At 44.8% G+C, this 18,484-nt stretch overlaps 2 protein-coding genes across 2 annotated transcripts; one reads left to right on the forward strand and one right to left on the reverse strand.

Annotated features, from left to right (window-relative positions):
• Positions 1 to 8,425: 8,425 nt before the first annotated feature.
• On the forward strand, positions 8,426 to 11,029 carry LOC311318831 (V-set and immunoglobulin domain-containing protein 1-like; the record flags this gene model as incomplete). Its single annotated transcript, XM_084450263.1, has 6 exons — positions 8,426 to 8,599; positions 9,229 to 9,436; positions 10,129 to 10,290; positions 10,429 to 10,545; positions 10,651 to 10,786; positions 10,885 to 11,029. 6 exons carry the CDS (start codon positions 8,426 to 8,428, stop codon positions 11,027 to 11,029), a joined length of 942 nt encoding a protein of 313 aa, XP_084306389.1.
• A 5,564-nt stretch (positions 11,030 to 16,593) lies between these two features.
• On the reverse strand, positions 16,594 to 17,595 carry gpr34l (G protein-coupled receptor 34 like; the record flags this gene model as incomplete). The annotated part of the gene is made up of 1 exon (XM_084450264.1): positions 16,594 to 17,595. The coding sequence occupies one exon, from the start codon at positions 17,593 to 17,595 to the stop codon at positions 16,594 to 16,596; it is 1,002 nt and encodes a 333-aa protein (XP_084306390.1).
• Between the last annotated feature and the right edge of the window lie 889 nt (positions 17,596 to 18,484).

Consider the following 18,484-nt stretch of genomic DNA (forward strand, 5'->3'; position numbering starts at 1 on the left):
ATCCTGTGTCAATTAAACATTGACTTGTTTAATCCTCTCTGAAGTGGTGGGACTGTAGATCAACCAGGAGCAACTCCAACCACAAGGTCTTGGACTGACTTATATTTGTTGTTTTCCTTGTCTCTCTGTCTTTCTTTCTATGACAAACTTTGAAAATGGCCCTAGTGGAGGAAAAGCACTCACTGGATTGGAGTGCATTGCTCTGTTAAGAAGATGGATGCAGAGCCATTGAACGAGATGTGCCCTCCATTTCCGTGTTCCATTGTCAGCACTCCATATAAAAAACATCAAATATTGAAAGGGTGCATTAACATGGGCCAGAAACTGATGTCTACTCCTTTGAGTAAAAAAAAGAGTGGAACATGGTCAGAAAGCAGAGAGGTGTATGTGCTTTATGCTTTCTTCTACCCTGGTGAATTTTCATCTGTTGTCGTTTCGAAAGCTAACCTGAAGACCGCTGTGACGTTGAATGTAAAATCAGATTTTTGCACAAAACTAGATGTAAGCTAGTAATCCTTAAGTACTTCAAATAATAGGTGGAATATGTACTTTCTGTCAGTAGCCTACACTACACTTGAAAGGGCCATCTAAACAGAGTCCTGCCAGCACACTATTAAACACACAGGCATACAGTGTTCTTTGATCTATAAATATAAAGTATAAAGCAGCAGACCTCACAACTCTATGCTTCATAAAAGTGACTGAGCATCATCTACGTACTATGTCAGTCTCACATTGATGTCTATTTGGTGTCCTTTTGAGTTGACATAAATAGACTGGCAAGAATACCCCAGGGAATTCAGTGTCTTGCTAAGGGCAAGATACTGTATGTATGTACTTCCAAAGACTCATCATTTAGACCACAGTCTTTGCAGAGAAAATTACTGCAGTGTCCGTCATCTTCCAATCACTGATCACTCCAATGTGAAAAAACAATTGAATGAGAAACACTATATATATATATATATATATATATATATATATATATATATATATATATATATATATATATATATATGTGTGTGTGTGTGTGTGTGTGTGTGTGTGTGTGTGTGTGTGTGTGTGTGTGTGTGTGTGTATGCATGTGTAAGTTTTGATCTGGGAATTTATTTTTTATTTTATTTATTGGTTTATTTGTCAGGGACAATGCAGAAAACATTGCCACAGGTTACAATAACATGAAACAGATGTGTTGCATATAGGGTTTCTAACCCAGGCTATATTTGCGACCCTTGTCCTGGTTAGGCTTTTCTATGTAACAATGGTTTTGTGAGTGCATCAAAAAAAATCCCTGTTGCTTTTTCATTCATGTTCCAGATATGAACCTGGTGTTTAATCTCTCGGGAGAGGTGGTCACTTTGCACTAAGCTGTCCATCCATATTCCATTTTCAAGAAGTCCATCCATGGTTTGCTTTTGGAGGTCTTGTTTTGGGGTTGGAGAGAGAGTGAGTAGATGAGAGGGAGTGAGACAGGATGCGTCTAATGAAATATTAAGACACAGACCCTTTTATCCATACAATGTGACCATCGCTACACTGCTGAAATCTATTTATTTCACCCCCATCTCTCTCTCTCTCTCGCTCTCTCTCTCTCTCTTCCTCACTCCCCTCACCTCACAATCCATCTTCCTTGTGTATTCAGCAGATAGTAGGCTAGGAGACCCTTACAAATGTCAGACTTTGAATAGCAGGGGTGTGTGTAACAGACACAGTCTGTGGATAGCCCTGACTGTGTTTCTGCCGGTTATTTTATCTTCCTTTAACCCACTACACCAATTTCAGCATATTGCATCCAGTTGACAGCAATGCAGGGAGATAGTTCGGTGTCACTGCACTGAGCATCTCGTGAAAAAAAATCTGTGACGTAGACCTGTTCTCTCTGGAAAAAAAGAGAGAATCGAATGACGTTTCTCATTGCAGTTTGTGGTTGTGAGTTCTTGCACTCACACATGGCATGGCAGTGTACCCATCCTATTTTTGTAAGTGGTATTTTCTGTGGCTGTAGGGACAGTGTGTGAAGTCATGCTAAATGTCTGGGCTGTTTCTCCCCCCGGCTGCTGAGGACGGGAGGAGGGGCGAGGAGTGAGCCATGTTGAGAACAGAGAGGTGCTCTTGTTTCTGTTATCATCACTTGCCTTCAGCTCCCTGCACCTCCATCTCCCAAATGGCCTTCCTCCTACTGTTTTATCCAGCAGGCAACACTGCCCTCTCCTGGAAGGTTCTGGAAACAGCCTCCTAAACCGATCTTTGTCACCAATTTATGCATATATTAGATGATTATACTGCTTACCGGCAGACTAACTTTTTGTGTGCAGGCTGGTGTGTTTTTATCAGAAAGCAGCAGCAGTAACCGCTGCACCGGTGATCAGGGAGCCAGCATTGTTGATCATATCACAGTAAACATTGACACTTAGTTGACGGGGGGATAATCTTAACAGACCATAAAATTCAGTGAGTGCAAAGAGAGCAGTTTGAAATAGGGCTGCCTGCATTTAGATTTAAAGGATTAACATGGTGATTTTCACTTTTTTTGAGTTTGAACGTGCTATTTGCACAATAGGACATTGAAGAAACACAATAAAAACATTAAATATATCCGTTTTGTCGTTTTTGAGAAACTGGAAGCGTAACATTTTCAGTCCAATTTGACTCGGGGTAAAAATACTCCGAATTCGTGACGTTTTTCCCATTGTTGACGTCGCCCTAAAGTTTGAAAAACCCTCCTCCACTCCCCTGCACCGCCTCCAACAGAAACCTGTCTGCGCCGTTTCACCATCTATCGAACACGGTAAGGTAGTTCTGAACCTTTTCTCATCTTGAGAACAATTGAATAGTTGCAGTCTCAATGATGACCACCTCTTATTTTAATATAATTTGTAAATTTTATAGGCCTAATTGTATTTGTGGTTGTCATACAAATTGGGAAGTTTTTACCATGATAGTGTCTGATTTGTAGCCAATTAGCTAATGTTAGATAAACGAACCATAACGTTAGCTGTAATTGGCAACAGTTTTTAAAAAGCTGTCTGATCCAGCTAGCTATCTGTCTTTATCCAGCATGTTGACGTTAGCTAGCCTAATGTTTGGAATGTCAGCTAGCTGTGTTAACATCCTAGCATGCTAACGTTAGCTCTCAATGCATTTGCTTTTGGTAACGTTAGCCCTCCAGTGCAATGGCAGAAACACAGCGCATCATACTGTACTCTTCCCTGGCATCAAATCTACTTGCACCAGGTGCAAACTGTGCTGTAAGGTTACCGAAGCGATAGCCTACCAGAACTGTTGTGAGCGTGCTTTGTTGTATAGGCCAATACAATAGGCAAAGTTACGAAGTCAAAGGTGGATATAAGTCAGTTTGTCTCCACAAGAATCTCCCGATTATCTCTCGCTCAAACTTAATTCGATATAATTTAGACTTACTGATAAATAGTCTATTGTTGTAATTTATGCTGTTTTGCATATGCAAAATATCGATGCTATTACTAATCGCTTTTATAATTTGTCCCCTTTTCTTGTAGCCAGATCACTACATTTCCAATACTGGGACTCGGGAGGTCCAGGTCCCTTCAGGGCTCTGGAGGTGTGCAGGTCCTGGAGGGCAGGTTGCAGCCAATGTCACCTAATGATATTATAAATGTTACAACACCCCCTGTTTTATGCAACACCCCCTGTTTTATGAGAAAGTAGCCTATGTCTTAATTTAATGTCATGTTGTATGCGCAACAATTACCTCGGAAAATAAAGACGTAGTCCTACAGTACCCGTGCGGGTTTTTGTCATTTATTTATTCTCACATTTGAACTTGATCAAACACACCTGCTGTGTACTGAATCGTTTGTCCTAAGGTCTTGTATTGCAGCGTTGTGATGCGCATATAGAGGCTATTGTGCTAAAATTATGACTACATTTCAGGGTGGGTGGAGGTGAAGATATTAAGTCAAGTTATTATGTTCCTTTCATAATTTACAACTCTAAATAATTGTAATTCTGCAAAACATTCTGAAAGTTGTGTAAACCTTATCATCACTGTGGCATCTGCTCCACATAATGTTGATCATCCCAGCACCTCGATCCGACCCAACTTCAGGAAGCATTGCGCATTTTGGGATTAAACAGCTCCAGTAGATATATTCTATTAGAACCAGAGGGCATTACAATAACATTCAAAACGAGATCTATTGACTGCATGACCTGTTAGTCTCCAGACTCCGGAGTAGGCTATACCCCTTGACCGCTGCGCTCACGGAGTCGTGGTGCACGGCCCGCTATCTCTCCAAACGCATGCAGTCTCCCACATAATTCGGGGTAGGATAAGTAGGCTACATGTAGGCTACATCCTCTCCCCCTTTCTGTAAAGCGCACATTGTGTTGCCTTTGTATATGAAACAAGCTATAATGATTGAATTGATCTGACTAATAATCAGTTATTGCGGTGGTATTCCACTCAATTCCTTTATATCACCACAACTGACAGATGTTCCCAGAACAGTAACGTTTCAGTGTTCAACTGGCTTTGTTGGACACCTACTAAGATAAATAACGTTAGACTGGTGAACAATGCGGATTTTATGTCGGTTTCACAGCGCAAATGATCTGTCTTCTGGTAAGACCCACAGTTGCAATTATTTGACTAACTAGGTCTATACTGTTCGTAGCTGGCTGAAAGCTAGTCTAATAGCCCAAGCCTCCAAGCTTGCGTACGTGGCCGGCTGCAGGGTGCTTTTCCTCTGTCGCGGGGGAGACGTGTCGTCGTTATACTTTTATACCTTTACTTTTACTGCACTGTAACTTTTATTCCTGTATTCTATTTGTCCTGCTTTTTGTTTAAATATCTATAATGACTTGCTTTTTGTTTTAATTGCTTTTAATTTGTCCTGCCTTTTGTTTTAAATGTCTATAATGTCTTGCTTTTTGTTTTAATGCTTTTAATGTCTCATGTAAAGCACCTTGAATTGCCCTGTGGCTGAAATGTGCTATATAAATAAACTTGCCTTGCCTTGCCTTGCCTTGCCTTTATCGTACTTTTCCCAAATTGGCCTAATGCAAATTCGAGGATACGGCCTGTTAGGTAGCGTGTATCTTTATAATGTTTGGGGGTTAATATAATATTAAGGACTTTGTAAATGCCCCTGGTTAGCAGCTAGAAAAATGGCTAGTGATCTGGCTGTTGCGCGATCTAGCTCTTGTGTTGTTTAGCTCGGAGCGGTGGTAGCTATGGTAACGGGGCACACGCCTGTCAATCAGAATGATTCCAGTTGGTCATTTGCTCAGAGAACTGTCAATCAGTTGTTATGAATCACGCCCAGTTTTGAGTGAGTGAACTTTTTGAGTGGCAGATTCAGACCTCTAAAAACATGTTTTAAAAGAATTTGTATGGATGAATTCTGAAATAGTTAAACACATGTGTTTTGTTGTTGCCTAAAGATACCTGGAAAGTGTTATATTGAACCACCATGTTAATCCTTTAAGACCATGTCACGGTTCCTGGAGGAGAAACAGGGATCTCTGTTTAGTTTGTGATTAATGAAGTGAGAGAGGACAGGTCACACGTGTGGCGTTAAAAGACGGTTCTATTAGAGGACGCAAATACGCCCCGTCAGCCCTGTCGGCAGCGCCTCCTGTGGGACGGGATTAGGGGGACTCTCAGGTTCGCCCTCCAGCGCTTTTTGGGAGGCACGAGGACTGGCAGGCAGGCTGATCTCTGTGCCTCGGGCCGGGCCTCTCTCCAGCGCTTCTTAGGGGGCAGGATCAGTGGGCAGGAGGCGGCTCTCTGGGTCTCTGGTCTGGGTCCGCTCGGGGCAGGTGCAGCCAGCCGGTACGACCAGCCTAGTGTACCTCTCTTAAGAGAAGAGCAAGCATCTACAAAAAAAAGAGATTCTGGTTAATTCTTGTGCACTTTGCATATGCGTGTGCTCTTTACTGTGGACCTCTGTTCGGGTTTAGTACCTGTGAGAGCCCAGAAGTAGACTGGTACGTGTGGGACGGCCCTTCCTCAGCATCACTGTCATGGTGTCTCTTTATGCCTCGTTGGCATGTCTGCTGTGGAGCCTGGCTCCTCAGGGGCCATGAGCTCACACTCAACAGAGTTGTCGATGACATGATTCTGGACAGAAAGGCAAGGTGGACATTTCATGATAAACGACAACTATTCCTTCATAATTACATATCAGGGTGGAATAAAAACATATGTTAATGTTTTGAAATATCTTACCATTTTATTGTCCATCAAAAGTATTTGGATTTATTTTAGAACATCTGAGAAAGTAAAATTGTTTCTCTATTTGCTGCAATGTGTTCATAGCCTATATCTTTCACTGTGCTTGAAGGTTCTCTGTTTTAATTCTGGGAATAACTTTGGAATTTTCAAGAGCTTTCACATGGCAACCATGATTCCAGAACACTGTGACAAACAATGGCCACTGAAATGTAGGATTCACTTGTTAGATACCATAATACTGTTTTAATGGATTTTTTTTTTTTTTTAAGAAAAAAAAAGGCCATCACCACAGGTGTACTTCTTCTAGTTAAGTTTAGTCTTTATATATTTATTTTCACAAACAATGACCAGAAGACAAACAATGACTAAAAACAAAGTGCCAAAGGTATGCAGGTGAGGCTGGGCTTATGTGAAAACCACACACCCAACCTACTAGAGTCCTGGTTTTTTTCACTATGCCAGCACTTCAGCCTTAGTCACCATTGTCCGTCCACTGCTAAGGTACAGATAATCACCTCAGTGTGGGTCTCTTGACCTTGTTCTCTGTTCCAACAGATTTCCTGCGTTTCGGTTCATACTGTAGGAGGAGCTACACCTAGTATCGCCAAAGAAGCACATACCCGGAGATTTCAATGGCGTATATCAATGATTAACCCGCATGGTTACATTTTTCTCATAGACTGCATGTGTGTGTGTGTGTGTGTGTGTGTGTGTGTGTGTGTGTGTGTGTGTGTGTGTGTGTGTGTGTGTGTGTAATGTAAATGTAATGTAATAATGTGTGTTTAGTCATGCTGTTTGATAAGGGTTTATTCAGTCTCTCTTGTGTTTCCCAGTAGGACTGTACCAGGTTTGGTGTTACCTGGTACAGTACCTTTGACTCTGTATGAAATCTCCCCTCCCACACATCCAGCGCCTGACCCCCCTACCACATCTACGGCACCGTAGCCCTCCCCTCCCACCCCTCCTTCCCCTTCCTCCCACCATACAGATCCCCTCCACCTCCCCTTCCTCCTCCCTCTGTACAGTCACCACTGATCAACGTTTTCCACATCGTTCGTTTCACATGTCACCTTCTTGTAATTATACACAATGAATCACATGTGATTCATGGTTCCTCCACCAGCGTCCAGCAGCATTGGTCGGCCGGTGGGGGCTGAGTGACAGAGGCCAACCGGGCTCTAATAACTCGGCAGGTGCACCAGGGAGTGAACTCCCCAGAGATAAGCAGAGTATCATGGCGTTGCGGCTCACACCTCCTCAGGGCAGGTGATAAAGGCCAGGTGGAGATTACGTTACATTAATTCCTTTGTCAGGAGCCCTGACCCAGAATGACTTACAAGGTGCATCGAGAGAGAGAGCACAGCAGAGGAGGGAGAGATGAGCATCAGCCCAAAGTACAGAATAATGAATTAACAGTCAGTGTCAATACCTCCCGGCGCACTGCAGTGAAGTTCACAACTTGAGAGAAAATTGAGAGATCAGAGGAAATTAGACAAACGTCTGAAGATTACAGCTCACTTAAAAATAAAAACATCTATATAGTTAGTCTTTCCAGGAATTGCATCTTATAGATGGAATTGGATGCCTCAGGTACAATCCCAAACAGCCTTGCTTTAAACTGACAAAATTGGGGCCTAGGACTGAAAATTGTGTAGGCTACTCGACGCCTACTTTGGCAAACAACCCTGTGTAAACGCCCCAGCCTTATCTTCAAGCACAACACCAGGCTGGTAATTACACCTGAACAGTAACCTCACTGGGTGTTGTCCATTCCACAACTTGGTGGGGATAAATGCACATTGAGAAACAGTTAAGATTATCAAGGTTATTAAGGTTGTGTGACAGATATTATCAACGATACCATGGACAATTTATTTAAAATGTCCACTACATTGAGCTTGTTGCTGCTACTCAGTATGATGGGTGAGTAACCATTTTGTCTTTTATATCATGAAAGTAAAAAAAAATAAAAAATAGAGGAAGACTTTTTAGTCCTTTCTGTGACAAACTCTTCAATGATATGGACCAGTCGGGAAGTATTTTGGGGGGAGCTAAAAAATCAAATTATTTCCTACCAGGATTATTTTTGTATCTAATAATCTCTTTGTATATAGTTTTTTACTCTTTGCTCTAAAATACAAATTAATTTAACATTTATACAGAGGACAATTGACCTAATAATCTGAATGGAGCTGAGAAGGAACGTGTATGTTTCTAATAGGCTATGTGCAGTTAATCTCTGTGAAGATCCCCCAAAAGCGTGTCAATGTGACTGTGGGTGCCAGCGTCCTCCTGCAGTGCACTTTTACCACCTCTGTGCCAACCACCGGTCTGAACATCCAGTGGCAATTTCATACCAAGACCTCCATGCAACCCCAGCAGGTACAGTAGGTCTCCCCTGGTCTTCACCACCACACGCCATGTGTCCTCAAAGCACCTGGCCCTTTCTCTACACATAGACTGAGCTACAGCTTTCCCCCCCTTTTTTCCGAGCGCTCTCAAGGGGAACATTTTGATATTTGATTGATACAGCCTCATAAATTGTTATAAAACCATAAATACAGTATATTTGTAATGTGATTTGTAAATAAGTGGGTTATTTTTATTACACTGTAAAATTCAAAATGTTTGTGAGCCATGCGCTTGTTAAATATGGCGATTGTTCATGGGCGCCCATTTGGAGGAACGCCCTGAAGATAAACAATGAGCATGTTCACCACAGAACCACTGGCTCGCAAGGGTCTCTAACCTCCACACCAGCCTCTGACCACTGGCTCTCTGTCTAACTTCCACACCAGCCTCTGACCACTGGCTCTCTGTCTAACTTCCACACCAGCCAGACGCACCATCTAACCTAAAAACCAGCCTCTCCGCATGCAGTCAGCATTGTTCCTTTATTGAATTCACAACATCCAAACTGTCTAACTTAACATGAAATCAAACAATCATTGCATCTATGACACTGGGCTTGGCAGGTTGCAGGCGTTTGACATGTCCCTGTTCTCTTTCAGGTGTATTACTATCAGTCGGGACAAGGATTCATTCCACCGCTGTATAAAGACAGGTTGAAGCCGGCTCCTTTTCCTAACACCACCAAGGATGCCTCAATAACGCTCAGCAACGTGCAGGCATCAGACGAGGGAGTCTACACCTGTGAAGTCAACAACATCCCTGATGTGCAGGGGACCAACGAGGGCTCGGTTGTTTTGACCGTTTTAGGTGAGCGGAGGAGGGTTGTCCTATATATGGAGGAGTGTGTTCAGTATTTGAATAGATATTAATTGATAGTAATTGAATAGATGTTTGATATAACGCAAACAGGACAATGAAATAGTGGCCGTTTTGTTTTCCTAATCTGAATTTTGTGATCATTGAATTACATGCTGACTGTGATTCTGCTCGTTCACAGGGTTACCAGGACAACCTTGCTGGCCTCAGTATCCACAGTAGTTTCCATGGGAACAGTAGCAGACTAGTCTCTTCATTGTCAGTGTCAGAAATTAGAGCAGGAACACAGAAGTACAAGTCCGCCCCCAACGTCTCTCTCCTACTCCTCACAAATAAAACGGACAGTCGCATGGCTCTCTCACGATTACCCTCACTCTCTAAACAGCGGAGACGTTACACTGATCAAGAGACATACTGCACATTGAACCATATATTGGCTAGACTGCTTACATTCAATATGATTCTAGCATCATCAATAATATAGGGCCTTTTATAAGGATCCTTTGAAGTACACCCACATTGAATAGCACCAGAGAGGGCAGCCTCAACAGATTTGATCTCTGTTGTTGTTGTTGTTGACGTCTGCATGCAGGCACTGTCACTGTTGTCCGTGACAAGTCTGCGCCTCCAGACTGTAGCATATTCAAAGCTCACTCCTCTCTTTGTCTGCCTCGTCCAATCAGAGACGCCCAGCACGCCGTTCTGCGCCGTCCACGGAAACGTGGAGGCAGGTCACCTGGTCACCCTGACATGCCACGCGGAGCGGGGGAGCCCCACGCCCACCTACACCTGGACCAGACTGGACCAGGACAAGACCACCAGGAAACCTCCGCTGGGGAGCACCAGTGAGCCTCTACACCATAGCCACACCTCTCGCATCTCTCGCTCTGTCCGTGTGTGTGCGTGTGTGTGTGTGTGTGTGTGTGTGTGTGTGTGTGTTTGTTGTTGACAGATGTACTGTACTTGTGTATTCCCCTTCTCAGGCATTCAGACGGGAGTCATGCATATCAGTAACATATCCCAGTTCGAGTTTGGAGAGTATCAGTGCAATGCCAGTAACGCAGTGGGATTCGCTATCTGCAGTCTGGAGCTCACTCACGGTACCATGTGCATCTCCTCTTGTTCAGGTTATCTATTGTCAGCATAGTTTTGTATTGCACCAATTTCTATTCACATTCACTTTTAACCCCTCCCCCATTGAACAGAATTAGGGGATGGGGCCATTGCTGGTGCCGTCATCGGGGCCTTGTTTGGAGCTGTCCTCATCATCTTGTTAGTCTGGTGTGTCACACACAAGATGAAGAAGCACAAGTATAGTGCAGCTAAGACAGAGGCCAGCGAGTGAGTTTCGCCAACATGACATGTAACAGCATTCATTTGTACGTTATTACAACCGGTCTGGATCAGTGTTTAATAAACATGTGAAATGATTGTTCCAGAGTCAGGCCTCAAGACGCAGCTACGACAGGACCGAGGTTTCACCCCAGCAGGGGCAGTGGAGCCCCTCAGGCTTCGGCAGCCTCCGGAGGTGTTCCCGTGTCCAGCCAGCCCCACGCGGAGGGAGAGGAGGAGGCGGCGGCCTGAGAGAGGTCTGCCTCAACACTTACACCGTTGCCATGTCACCACGACTGTGTGTGGTTTTGGTTTGTTTTTTAGGTGTCTGTGTAGTAGGTAGTAAGAGAGTATAGTAGTGTGTGGCGTTGCTAGCTTTTCACATCTCACTGTGTTTCATTGTGCTTTGATGGAAATTCTGATCACTCTTCATTTTTTAGTACTTTGTACTTCCACTGGATTCAGAAAATCCTAGAATCACATTGCACATTAGACTTGATCTTTGCACTGTACTGTCTTTGCCCTGTCCTGTCTCATCCCTGCACCAAAGCAAATTCCCATATGTTGAAAAACTACAATGGCAATAAAACTAATTCTGATTCTGATTTCTTTATTTGAATACAATTTGATACGCTTCATCAATTTAATTACCTACATTTCATTTTCATTTGTGTCATTCAAACCATGATTGTTCATCCTGGCTTTTTATAGAAATAAAGTCCTTTGAAATTTTGACAGACTGACGTGTGTTTCATGAGAGTGGGTGCAGTGCAAATGCTTTGAAATGGCATAGGGACAAATGAATCCTGAGGACCGACCTGTTCTGGTTGTGATGAGCTCACCACTCCTCTTACAGACCCTCCTGAGATGCCCAAACCCAGTCACTGGTGGGTCTGGTCTTTCCACTTAACCTCCACACCACAGTCTCAACATCAGGGAAAGGATTGGAAAGATAGATCAATGAGGAAATCTAATAAGATGATTGAATAGAGTTGATCTTACTTTCGGCCTCATGCTCACTATCAAATGCAGGAAGAAGCTCTGTGTGTGTGTGTGTGTGTGTGTGTGTGTGTGTGTGTGTGTGTGTGTGTGTGTGTGTGTGTGTGCACGCATGCGTGGGTACATGTATGTGTGCTTGCGTGTGTGTGTGTGTGTGCGTGCGTGTTTGTGCAGAGTCTAATGTAATCACTCCAGTCTGCTCCTCTTTTATCCCAATTACCAGCCAGTGTTTTGATATTCTCCCTGTCATCCTCTGTGGCGGTACTGCAGGTTTTAACATGTATGTGGCGGTAGATTATGACAAGGAAATTGGTTTGTTCATCTTTTCAAAAGCTGCAATTGGAATAACGACCAGTGGGGGGAGCTGAAAAATCTAATTATCTCCTGTCAGGATTATTTTTTGTATCTAATCTCTTTGTAGGTAGTTTTTGCTCTTTTGCTCCAAAATCCAAATGAAACAATAGTTTAGTGGTGCACAGTTGCAAGGGGTATGTGGTTCGAGCTCGCGGGAAGTGTCAGGGAGATAAGTGCGCTTGGCATGACCAAAGCAAGAAACGAAATAAATGAACAGGATGTCACTAGGGAGGTTTATGAATGTCTACCACTGCAGATATTTGAACTTAAAAGCAAGCATCCTGTAACGGCAAGCTGCAGTTACTAGATAACTGGAAACATTTTATTATTGATTGGAACTGTGTAGGGCTCAAGCACTTATGAATTGAGATTAATTGACATGCTTATTTTGCACATGGCTTGGCACATAGGTACAGGGAAAATAGATAGTCATTTTAGGAACATATTTATATTTATTGATTGATTGTGTGACTGGTTGCAGTTGTCTTCGCTGTCGTTGCAGCGCAGACACTGGGATCCTGCCTCATCGGTTGTCTCTGTCTGGGAACAGAAACATGGTGCACATTGATTTGACTCACTGTAGTAATTGGAAGTAGGACTGAATGAGAATCTTGACATTTCATTGAACAGTCATGTGTATATGCCTAAACTTACCTCTGCCTCTTCTCCTCCTCTCAGGGTGTCTGACGAGCAAACAGTTGCCGGGGGTTCGCACACCTATTTATAGTTCCAGGAGGGTTAAGACCAAGTGGGAAGTGTGTAGGGGGGGAGTTTAGCCATACTATTTAATTATATCTATTTTTGTAATGTATGTATGGGGGTTGTTTTGTGATAGTTGGGGGGTATATATTTATAAAGATCATGTTTATATTTTGGTAATTAGTTTAGGTAAATATGTACTATCTATGTCGGGTTTAAAGTATGCAAGGAACCTGTGTAATTGGTATGTGCCAGTAATTAATTGTTTGCTCCTCCTATATAAGGGCTCAGTTGTGCTGTAACTGGGGCTGGCTGACGCCCTCCTGACTTTGTTGGTTGAGGTGGGGGAGGCCCCCCTGAGGTTGCGGCAAGTAAAGCTGGCACTGCTTTATATTGCGAAGGTTGTTGGCCAGGGGCCTGGTCACCCAGGGAAGGTGTTGGTGGAGGGGTGCTGGGAGTGGGGGAGTAGTAGGAGAGGGAAGTGGAGTTTTGTGAACCGGGTCTGGATGGAGGAGGCGGGGCTTGGCCTAGTTGTGGTGGCGCCGGTGGTGGTCTGGCCGTGTGTGCCCCCGTGGCTCTTGCCTACGCTGGAGGTGGACGTCTCCCTGCTGGGGTCGGTGAGGTTGAGGGCCCGGCTGGGCTGGTGAGGGAAAGGTTGCGGAGTGTGTGGGCTGCGCATTTGCAGATCTTCACAGATGGTTCGGTGGACCCCTGGAGTGGGAAGGCTGGTTTTGCCATTCATATCCCCCAGTTGCGTTTTACCGAGGGCAGGCGGCTGCCTGATGGGCTGTCAGTGTTCACTGCTGAGGTGATGGCGCTGGTGTGGGCGCTGGACTGGGTTGAGTGTGCACGCCCGCAGCGGATGGTTGTGTGTTCCGACTCAGCGGCTGCCCTGGGGGGCCTGAGCGGGGGTTCACGGGTTAGGCCCGATCTCATCCTGGAACTGGTGATGGCTCTGTACAGGGTGGAGAGGGTGGAGTGTAGGGTGGGGTTTATGCAGGTCCCGGCTCATGTGGGGGTGGAGGGGAATGAGGCTGTGGATGCAGCTGCTAAGGGGGCTTTAGGGCAGGAGGTGGTAGGTGTGGGGGTGGATCTGGGGGTAGCTGAGTGGAGAGGTAGGATACGGGGGGTGCTAATGGAGAGGTGGCAGGCTGAGTGGGAGGTCGAGATGAGAGGGAGGCATTTCCATGGGATCCAGGGGAGTGTAAGGGGGGAGAGGGGTGCCCTGGGGAGGGGTAGGAGGGAACAGGTCATGATGACCAGGCTTCGGCTTGGTCATTGTGGCCTGGCCTGGGACTTGGCCCAGATGGGGAAACATGTGGATGGGCTGTGTAGCTGTGGGGGGAGGGAGACGGTGAGGCATGTCATGTTGGAGTGCGGGAGGTACAGGAGGGAGAGGGCTGATATGTATACTCATGTAGTGAGGGTGGGGGAGCCAGTTGTGTCTCTGAGGGTCCTTTTGGGTCATGGGAGTCACCATTATGAGGTGGGGAGGGCGGTGGCAAGCTTTATGTTCACTACTAGCCTACATCTTAGGGTGTGAGGGTCTGGGAGGGGTGTAGTACCGTGTCTGGCCAGGGACAGGCAGCAATACGCCACGTCGGCGTCTAGCCTGCCAGAAACCAAAAGAAGGAGAAGAAGAACTGGGGCTGGCAGATGTGGGTTGTTTGTACCAAGGTGTTTTTAAAAGAAAAAGGCGTTAAAAAAAAAAAAAAATCTAAACTTGACATTTTGGAACGTCACCTGGACTGCTCCTCCTCATCGCCTCCATGACCGCTCGACCAACTTAACACATCCAAATGCAAAAATGACTAATGTGCATAAATGAATATCCCAGATGAAGAGCTGTTCTTATTACTGACAGGGGGTGAGGAGGCACCAGAGCCTGGCTTTGAACAACAAGTATCAGTCTGTCTATAGTGCTGTAAATTGCTTGGATACACAGCATCACTGTTTTCCAGCTCCTCTTGACAAAAAAACAAAAACAAATCCAATCCAAATAAATAACTTGTGTAAATATTTCTGGCAATTGAATTATCTTACAGAAGTTCTTGATATTACAGGTTCAATAAATAAGATCAGATTCAGAAATGATATCAATGACCAGTAATGAAAAAGCACCCTTTGTAAAACTCCAATGTTTCTTTATTGAAGATATGCCATGACCACATCTAATAAGATAGAACCGTTGAAGCAATCTCAGGTCTCTTTAACAAATACTGAATAAGTACATACGTTTAATTTTAGGAAATGCGACAGACTTATCAAGAAATATTCCCAGAAGTGTTGAAAGGTCACGCTGATGACACATTCTCTTTTAATCATGAAAGTCTAAGGTATCTTCAGTACTCAAAGAGGCTGCAACTCTGTAAATGGTAAAAAAAAATAAAAAAAATAAAAACAGAACAAACACTCAAACAATAAAAATAATAATACTTAAATAATATATATTTATAATTATATAATTATATATAATTATATTTACGTAACACCTTTCTCAATGCAAAACAAAAAACAACATAAATAGAAATAAAAAATATAGCTGCAAGCAATGATATGGGGGCCAAGCAGATCAAAGACAGGGCATCAAAGACAACTAGGCTATAGTTATAGAGCTATAGCGCCCCCATTTTGTTTGATCGGGCCAGTAACGGAGGTTTACCCTCTCTACATGGGTGTTGATAGGCATACAACATATGGTGATGTTTGGTCGAACCGTTCAGAAGTTATAAACCTTTATCTGAAAAGCCACACCCTCTGCAAACTTAATTGACTCGCCATATCTCCTATATGTTCCTCGGAGGAGATCGATTTTAAGTTAAATGGCGGAAAATCCAATATGGTGGAAAATATGTCATAGCCATGAGCATCAGCATGAGCCATGGAATCCAATGGTACCTCGTTTTTGAAAATCGGGCTGATGGTTCAAAAGTTGCATGCCTAAACGCACCTCCAACTTTGATACATTGGTGGCCCTAGAGGGTTCGAGGTGTGGACATGAGACTTGGTCAGGAGGGTCATGGCACTGTCCCGAATAAGTATGCCAATTTTCACAACTTTTTACCATATGGTTCTATGGGCTGCCATAGACTCCCATTGTGGAAAAATAATAATTAAATCTGCAAGCAGCCTCTATAGGGGCCAAGCGCAATAAACACATCAAAGCATGCCCCTCTACAACTGTACTAAGTCTGAGAAATGTCTGCATGGCAGTTAGGCTTAAACCGGAAATGAGCTCTCTAGCACCCCCCATGTCATTCCACTGAGACCTTATACAGCTTTATGTAATAAGCCCCGCACAAGGGACAAAAAAAAAAATTAAATGGCGGAAAATGTATATAACCGGAAGTTATGGGTTCTTGAGGCAAATTTGTTCCTTATGAGGAGAGGCATGTCTGTGCAAAGTCTGTAAGTCATACAAGGCATGAGTTATACCCATTCAAACTTTGCGAATTAGAACGGTTCCTATAGCGCCACCATCTGGCCAATCGATGCAATATTTCTTGGAGCCTAGTTTTCCAAGGTGGGTGAGATGTGTGACAAATTTGAAAACTTTTGACCAATCACACACAGAGTTAGCTGTCAGAATAATAAAAATAATAGGGAATCCTACCAATAACAATAGGTTCCTCACCCTTTCAGGGCTTGGCCCCTAATAATAATAAGAAAACGTAGAATCACAATAAACATCCTGGTTACTTGTAGATATTACAAAATATCATAATACTTATGAACATGTTTTGAGAGACAGTGACGAGACATCTCTATATCTCCGTGACTGAGCGCTTGAGGCTGATTCTGCGGTCCACGTCGTGCACACTCCTGATCTTCCCCTGGAGAGCGCAGAGGATGGCCCTCCTGTAGGTGCGAGACAGCAGGTAGTAGACGACCGGGTCCAGGCAGCAGTTGAGTGCGGCCAGCAGCAGGGTGACCTCGTTCAGGTTGTGCAGCGTCTGCTTCCCGCCCACGTCTGCGATCACGTCCATCTGGGCTAGCACGTACGGCACCCGCACCAGGTGGTAGGGGAGGAAGCACAGGGTGAAGATCGCCGGCACCGCGAGGGTCTTCAGAAGAATCCTACTCTTCCTCCACCAGGCCTCAGCGGGCTTCCTTTTCCCCAGAGACAGTGTGCTCAGTTTGGTGCCTATCCGCCCGTAGAAGCAGAGGAAGAGGAGGAAGAGAGCATAGAAGAACGCGACCGCCGCCAGGTTGACCACCCCGGCGACCGGGCCCTTGTGGTGGAAGTGGAAGCAGATCCGGTCGCAGGGGCGCTCCCTGTCGTTGCTGAGGAAGAAGAAGGAAGCGCCCAGGACCAGGAAGGCCCACACGCAGCCTGAGGCTCTGCGGCTCCACCCCACCCTGTGGATACGTAGCACCCACACGGGCTTGATCACCTTCAGGTAGCGGTCCAGGCTGATGAGGCCGAGGAACAGGATGCTGGCATACATGTTGAAGTAGAAGAAGATGCCCGCCACCTTGCAGAGGTAGAAGGGCCCCCGGCTATGGTGGTAGTGCACGCGCACAGGAAGGGAGAGGGCGAGGAGGAAGTCGGAGACGGCCAGGTGTCTCATGTACACAGCCATGGAGGAGTCGGAGTGTATCTTCAGGAACAGCACGGCTACGGTCATGGTGTTGCTGAGCAGACCGACAAGGCAGATGACAGAATAGGAAACGGGGAGCACTGGGGAGAGGGCGCTGTTGTGGATTTCACAGGTGTCATTCAGATTGGCTGGGCCGCTGGAGTTGTCCCCCTGTTCCCACATCATGATCCCTCAGTCAGCTTCTTGTCAATCCCACGGGCCTGGATACAAAATCACACCGATAAGTCACCCAATGATATAAAAGAATAATGCCCCTTTACACCTGGCATTAAAATGCGCTTTGGGTAATCTGATTGCAATCGGATGGTGCTAAACCACATGAAAGTACAGGTGTAAATGCACCCAAAACGTTTTGAAGATGGATTGTGAACTGATCAGAGCTCAAGTGTAAATGCAAATGCGTTTTCAATCCACATACAACAATGTTAAACCGACGTGAACCAACGGTTGTTTGATCTGAATAGAGCTGATCTCAATCGGATCTCTATTTGGACACTGGAGACACACCAAGTGTAAATGTATTCAGGTTAAACAATATTAGGTTAAAGAGTTCTACACAGTCTGTTATGCTGTTGTCTGATCATCACTCCGGGTAGCCTATGACTTACCTTTGTAACGTCCTACTCTCCCGACTCTCTCTCTGCAATGACTCAGGCGCTGCACAGCGCTTTTGATATACAACCCATGACACATCAAGGTTGAAACTGTGAAGGTATGACGTGAGCGTTCATCACACCCCCGTCTTCTCAGGAAACTTTAGTGGTGTCCTATGTCTCTCAGTTTTCTCACACAACAATAGGGGAAATGCCACTGATACAGAGTGGGGGACACTATGAGAAACTATGGTTCTCGAGCCAAGTGGACCATATGGCAGGAGCCTATCTCCTGATTCCTTAGTGTGGGAGGGAGGCATTGGGTACCATTTTTTAAAAAAATATTTGGTATGACTCGGCCGGGGATGGAACCCCCAATCTCCCAGCCTCTGGGCAGACACTGTAACCAAGGCCACTAAGCTGGTTGCCCTTCGTCAGTGCACTGCGTTATGTACCGGTCC

This window comes from Borostomias antarcticus (genome assembly GCF_949987555.1).
Source record: "Borostomias antarcticus genome assembly, chromosome: 15".
NCBI classification, from domain to species: domain Eukaryota; kingdom Metazoa; phylum Chordata; class Actinopteri; order Stomiiformes; family Stomiidae; genus Borostomias; species Borostomias antarcticus.